At 28.7% G+C, this 6,912-nt stretch overlaps 1 protein-coding gene across 4 annotated transcripts in view; it reads right to left on the reverse strand.

Moving 5' to 3' along the window:
* The window catches only part of Bruce (BIR repeat containing ubiquitin-conjugating enzyme), a 60,861-nt gene extending 55,105 nt beyond the window's left edge, over positions 1-5,756 (reverse strand). For all 4 annotated transcript variants that reach the window (XM_068762897.1, XM_068762896.1, XM_068762895.1 and 1 more), the window contains exons 1-2: positions 5,548-5,756; positions 5,134-5,318 (exon numbers count right to left, since the gene is read on the reverse strand). In XM_068762897.1, coding sequence (XP_068618998.1) covers positions 5,134-5,318; positions 5,548-5,725 — 363 coding nt within the window. In that variant the 5' untranslated portion in view covers positions 5,726-5,756. The remainder of the gene's footprint in view (positions 1-5,133; positions 5,319-5,547) is intronic.
* Positions 5,757-6,912: the final 1,156 nt, after the last annotated feature.

Genomic DNA, 6,912 nt, shown 5'->3' on the forward strand with positions numbered 1-6,912 from the left:
TGTTAGATAAGAAAGATTAGTATAGAAAAAGAAACAAAATAAGAAAAGTAAAAATAAAAATTATTTAAGTACACCAACACCTCACTATGCGTCGTGATTACGTTCCAAAAAAACACAACGCAAATTGAAACACCGCAAAGTGAATTAAAATTTTCTATAGCAAACCATGTAATCGAAGATAGGTTCCAGGGTCACGAAAATACTACTTTTTAAAAAGAAAATTGAACATTGTAAACATTTAAAAAACAACAATAATATAACTCTCCTAATAAATAAATTGGAATAATATTAACCTTTTTTGTAACCAGAAACAACACGTAAAAAATTATCTAAATTTATTATTCTCTTTTAAAAAAAAGCACAACACACTACGTAATTGAAACTGAACTCTAAAATTAGCAAAACAAAGTGAAAATAAAACTCTATTAAAATTGCGTTGATTTTTAGTTAGAAACGGACCCCTGAGTTTAGATGACATGGCGTAATTAGAAACAAATTGTTGACATCTTTTACAAAAAAATTTCTAAAAAAAATTAAAGATTCCAACCCAAAACAACGCAACCTCGAAAATCTAATGACGCACAGTGAAAATTAGTACTAATCAAGCAGCGACGCAACTTCGAAAAAAATGCAAAACGAAACGATGCAAAAATTGGTGTACCTAAAAAATACACATATGACATCCATATCTCTATATAAAATTTTAATAAGTGTAATAAATAATAAAACCTAATTACAATCCAGATAATATAAGACTAGTACATAGATCGACGATCGATACACATTGATCGTCGTTAACGAGATGCAGACTTGAAAAACGCACATCATACATTTATTAAGTCATACTTTATACACTAACAATTAATTATAGTTGTCATATGTACATCGTGAGTGGAATGTCAGGTCAGATAGACTAGAATTTTGAACTTGTAGGTAAATTTAAAATATTTAAAATGTATAGAATTATTAATATAAAAAACTATTAAACTTAAAAGCTATGAAGTAAACCAGAAACGTGTTCCGATCGAGATGACCTATACGTAGGCTTTTTTAATAATCAAATATGCACAACAATTGTTGAAGCTTCCTACAGCATCATGATTAGTAGTAGTAAAGGATATGCTACAATTATAATCACCGTGATAAGAGATTCGAAAAAAATTAAAACAACATTAATGACTACAAAAGTTAAACAATATAACTAATGCGTCATAAAAATGTTAATTGTGGTGCAATTACAGACAACTTGCTAGAGGCGCTTGACAATTGATTACGTCATTTCAAGTTACAATATCCTTTACCTGCTATACAGGTGATTGGTTATAGGTGTAAAAGTTTTAAAATTGGTGAAAGAATAGCTCATTTGCTGTCAACTAATGTAGAGTACACCCTATCCATAGATCATTGGTTTCTAAAATAATAAACTATTAAATTTAATTATTGTTAACTGTCTGTTAGCCTATCGTATTTGAACAGAAAAAAAATGTATCATGTTTCAAAGTGATCAACTTATACAGGTTGATTGGAAACAAGTGTTAAGCCTTTTGTCTTAAAATGAACAATAAATTCACCCACCTGAAGCTCTTACAATTATAACCAATTACCCTGTATAAAAACAAATATTTGTACCAAAATATTTATTTATAAATTTAATAAGAATCCATTTTCATTTGAACTTCAACAATCCTAATTGAATTAAATTATATATTTAAGATTTTCATGTCGATTACGGATCATTATCGCCATTTTGTGTGAATAGTTAATGTTTTAGTGTTAAACCAAAAAATCTCAACTCCTCTGGACAATACCTTTCTAATATACGATATAATGCAAATCAATAACAACGGAAGAAGGTTCAAGTAACGCAAGTGTCAAGGATGCGTGATCTAAATAATATTGTATAATATCTTGCCTCACCGCGCCCACGCCTCAATGGGAGGTAATAGACGTCCCAAAAATCAACGACAAACTGAAATCGATTAATAAGGCAGCTAAGCTCAGAATATTAATAAAAAAAACATTTGTTAGATAAAAAAGTAAATGAATTTTATGCACCTAGTAGTTATTTTCTATAACAGTGACTCAAAATTTTCGTTTTAATTTTACATTATACTGTGAGAAAATTTTCTTAAAAAAACAAATAGAATTTACACAGACAAGGCCAGATTTTAAAATAAATTAGCCCTTTTTAATATGCCATATACTCAAAATTTTAACTTTAAATGTTTGCAAAAACACATGACCAATTTCTTTTTAGTTAAAACTGCTGTATCACCGGATTTCGACTTGTCATTGATTTATGGGACATCAGTATACGCGTATGAAACTGGACGCATTCTCATTAGGGCAGCAATTTTCAGGAATATTCCAATTTAAAATTAAAATGTTTATTAACGAGACATCGGTGTTGTTAGAAACTATATTTTAAAAATGAAAACAAAAATTTTCATCGTTGAGAAAAATATACGATGCATGCAATTCCCGCGCAAATTTCACCCGCATCCAGCGCTTGGTTTCGCCATAGCTGACTAATAAATCTGCATAATGTATACGCAAGCTGAATTATATTGAATAAATGTTAAATTATTAATCAACTTTCTATCTCTTCCTGTTTTCGTAATTAAAATATACAAGCCTATCATATTTAAATGTCAACCGATGCATGTATGGGCGTCCGAGAATTACCGCTCTTGCGATGGCCGCTTCCTGCGACTTCCCCCAAACCTCAAGGCGCGACATAGTCTACTATGTCATCGGTTCATCTTATGGGAGGCCTAACTACGCCGCGTCTACTGGCTCAAGGTCGCCATTCGAGAATCTTTATTACAGGCAAAAGGACAGACAATAGATGGATAACAACTACAACAAACTGGAAAGTACCTATATGGTGGAGAAACATTAGCAAAACAATGAAATCATAGGTGGAAGATATTATCTAAACTGCTAGCATAAACTGAATAATCTTCGGCAGGCTGCATCAACTAAATAATCTGGAAGGATCTAGAAGATGTCTTTGCCCATGAAGCATCAACAATAATTTAAAACAAAATATTTCTATTGTTAGAAATACAATATAAACCTAAAAAAATGAATACCAAATTGTAGTAACATATATAATTTAAAATGTAGTATGAAATAAGATGCTCTTTATTTGCTTTCCGCAGCATTTTTAGGCGACAAAAAGGAATGTATATATATACATATTCCACATTTAAATCATCCACTAGAGCCGTGCCATAACAAACTGCTTTTAATATTAACTATTCTTTTTATACATTATTGTTGTTATTGCTATGGAGCAGGTTGAAAGTTTAAGTCAATTTAAATGACGAGATTCATTGTTATTTGTACTTCAGTGCAGACAGAGATTGTAATTTATTTCCTGTCAACAGTAAACAATAATCATTGTCGATAAATATATTTCCTTACTTCTTTAAGCGATCTAAGATAGGTATAGCAACAGTAAATGATACTCAAATGGTGTTATAATCTTGAGTACATGACAAATGTCAATTGATTATCCACGTAGAAGCAGAACTTTTATTTTAATATTTAACTTTAATAATGATATCACAATTGTAAAGGTGTAAACTTAATTTTGGATACCTTTTAATAAATTACTCAGCTCAATATTATTATTATGGTAAAAAAATTATAATTGTGTGTAAAATTAACTTGATAGAAGGTTTTATAGTATCCTGTATAATTGCAATAGCAAAAGGTGTGAATGATCTCATTTGCTCAACTCATTTGCTGTGAATGAATATATGTATCATCTTTCCATCCAAAAATCAATGGTTTCAGAAATAATAAATAACTTAAAATAATGATATTATTAAGTGTTTACAAATCAGATAATTACATATAGAAATTGATTATTGTTTACTATATGTCTATATACTATGTACTGTGAGAAGATATTGACCTGTTGCATTTTAATAGAATATTAAACTAATCTAACATAATCCTGAGTGATCACTTCATACAGCATTATTGAAGATATGTGTAAATGCTTTATTAAAGCCTTTGATACATGGATACTTCATAATCCCATACAATTTTTAAAGAAAAATTGAAGCCAAAGCTCTCTAGCAAGTTCTCAGGCTTGGTTACTTAGAGGTTAATTCAGATCAAGGTTCTGCCATCTGAAGTTCGATAAAATAAGTAGATGCCAATAGCAAAACAATATAACAGTAAATCATTAAAAACTGATATACATAAAATGAATCATATTTCTGTATGAAGTCACACCCATTTATATATTAATGCATAATATTATATCTTTCATTTTATTGTAAATACTGGACACTGGTATTATTTTTGTATATACACATATACTTTGTAATTGAAATGATTAGGAACCAATTTTAAACAACCAACCGACTATTTTCACAATAAAATTATCTAATAGAGAATAGCTTATCACATACCATTTTTCTTTTGTGTAGTGTATAGATTATCTACCATATGCTTATATTACCTTTTATTTACTAGACTGTAACATAAATAAACAAGTACATAACCTTGAAAGTAATAAAAAATTATAACAGGTTTACTTTTACGTATATAACTTGCTTTATTTGCAGATGTAACATAAATGGATTGTTAAATATACCTGGGAAATATTTATGTTAATATTAAAATGCCTGTGCACAATTTTGTGTGCAGATAAATTATAGTAATTTAAATTGTTTCAAATTGGCTCATTTCAATTTTAATAACATAACAAGAAATATGTTATAGAATTAACAGTGTTTTCTATAGAAAATTGCAACTTCATTCAATCTAGTTATTGATATTTGTTTATAATTAAGAATATTAAGATCAAAATTACCTGATACCAGTAATCAATATTTTTTGTGTGCATAGAAAGTGTATAGATGAGTAGTGGTAAAACAAAGGTCGATTTGCAATATAAAATGTTAATCTACACTTTAATATGTGTATTGTTAATGTTATTTTTTATGTATGTAGAAGATTATTTATAAATATGTAGGTAATGTTAAAAACTACATAATTTCAAGTATTCACTAGAGTGCATAACTTGTTATAAAGCTAAGAATTGGTAAAAAGAATATAAGAAATAGTGATGACTAAGCTGTTTTCTATTGTATAAACAATAAGTTTTCATACCTCAGAGAGGACAAGTTCAATCCTTATGATATTATTAGGTTCTGAGGATGGTAATGGGCGCTGCAGTGCAGTGTGTAACAACAGTACTCCATTGTAGTCAGTCCGAGCGCCAACACCACTGTTGTCCCACAAGAACACTCGATCGGCGCCCGGCGCATATTCAACGCCAAGTGCACCCCCCTCATCTACAAGTAATCCATAAATAACAATCTTAAATACATGACAAAAAAGTCCGGCACGTTCGGAATTGTTTACTGAAATCTGTCAAAATCAAACAATGTAGGACATGGAAAAATCATGTATGAAAATCAACAACATTAGGGCCATTAATGTAATGTTACTATAATTCATGCTTTACAGATTACGTTATATTGGTAGCTTTATTTACAGAAATAGGCAGCTTGTGCGACTTACCCGCTGATAGACAGGATGACTGCAAAATCACACCAGAGTTCACATCCAAAACGTGCACACCCCCTACGTCAGTCTTCACCAAAATTATATTTAAATTACTATGATACGTTAGAGAAGTAACAGGAAAGTTCATGCGTATATAGCCATCTTCTCGTAATATCAAAGAATCATCGCCCATCGTGGCCGTGAACACATCTGTCTATTCTACGTAAACGCCATTTGTAATTATATTTTTTTATGTCAAATATTTTATCTACAACATGGCCAGAGTCAAAAATTAAAATCAATCAATCTATTCAAAAACTGTTGAGTTATTTTTTTTCAAAATATTGATTCCATTTTTTTATATTAAATTGGTATTTAATAATAAATCATAAAATTTTAATAATAATTTAGTATTAACATTTAATTTTTGAGTAATTTAAATTATTTATACATATAAAACTATTCGTTAATCACAACAATTAATATTACCAGTAAATTTTGTGTTAGCTTCCATATATTTCCATATCCATGTCTTGCTTTCATATAGTAAACATTTATTTAATATATGTATCGTAAAATTAAAAATTTATAAACATTACAGATAACATTGGTATTGATTTTGTTGTCACGAAATTATTCGGTAAAAAAGATTCGATTCGAAGTAATTCAGATAGGTGCATTCGTTAATAAATAATTAACTGAATACATGTAATTAATTTTATCTCGTAGCTTCTTAGTACCGATATCCATCTTGTTTTATAATTTTAGGACAGCTTAAATGGAATTTGTTTAAAGTCTAAAATTGAATTATTGAACTGAATTACTTACAATTACAGCCACATATTATTATTTTATCCAATTTCCGATTAGTACAATAGAAGAGAACCTTATTTTTCATATATCTCACCTTCGTTTAATTATATATACATTTTTTTTATTTAATCTTGCAATATTTATTAATAAATGGTAATTCCCCAGTGCAGATATCGAATAAATTTAGGAATATTGCTACCTACTACATACTTATTCGTTATAATCTATTACGAGTTTTATTCCGACATCGAAATTGACAAGTGAAGAATAATTAAAAAAACATATCTAGTAGAATAATGTTTGCTATCATTTGTGAACTATTTAATATATCGGATATTTTATATTCAAAAATAAATATAAGTATGACAAATAAAACGCAATTTAATTATAGAAATTTAATTAATAATGTAAATATGAAAACAAAATAAGTGTAAATTTGTAAATGTCTTTAACATCTTTATTATTTTAGTATAAAGAAAATAACCTCTACACATAAAATGGACGGATTGTAAATTCTTAGATTTTATACAAGATACACGTCTGGATACATAATACGTAAAAATTATA

The sequence above is a fragment of the Battus philenor genome, unplaced genomic scaffold, assembly GCF_028537555.1.
Source record: "Battus philenor isolate CCGP_79_NKW_IND1 unplaced genomic scaffold, ilBatPhil1.0.hap1 SCAF_17, whole genome shotgun sequence".
NCBI classification, from domain to species: domain Eukaryota; kingdom Metazoa; phylum Arthropoda; class Insecta; order Lepidoptera; family Papilionidae; genus Battus; species Battus philenor.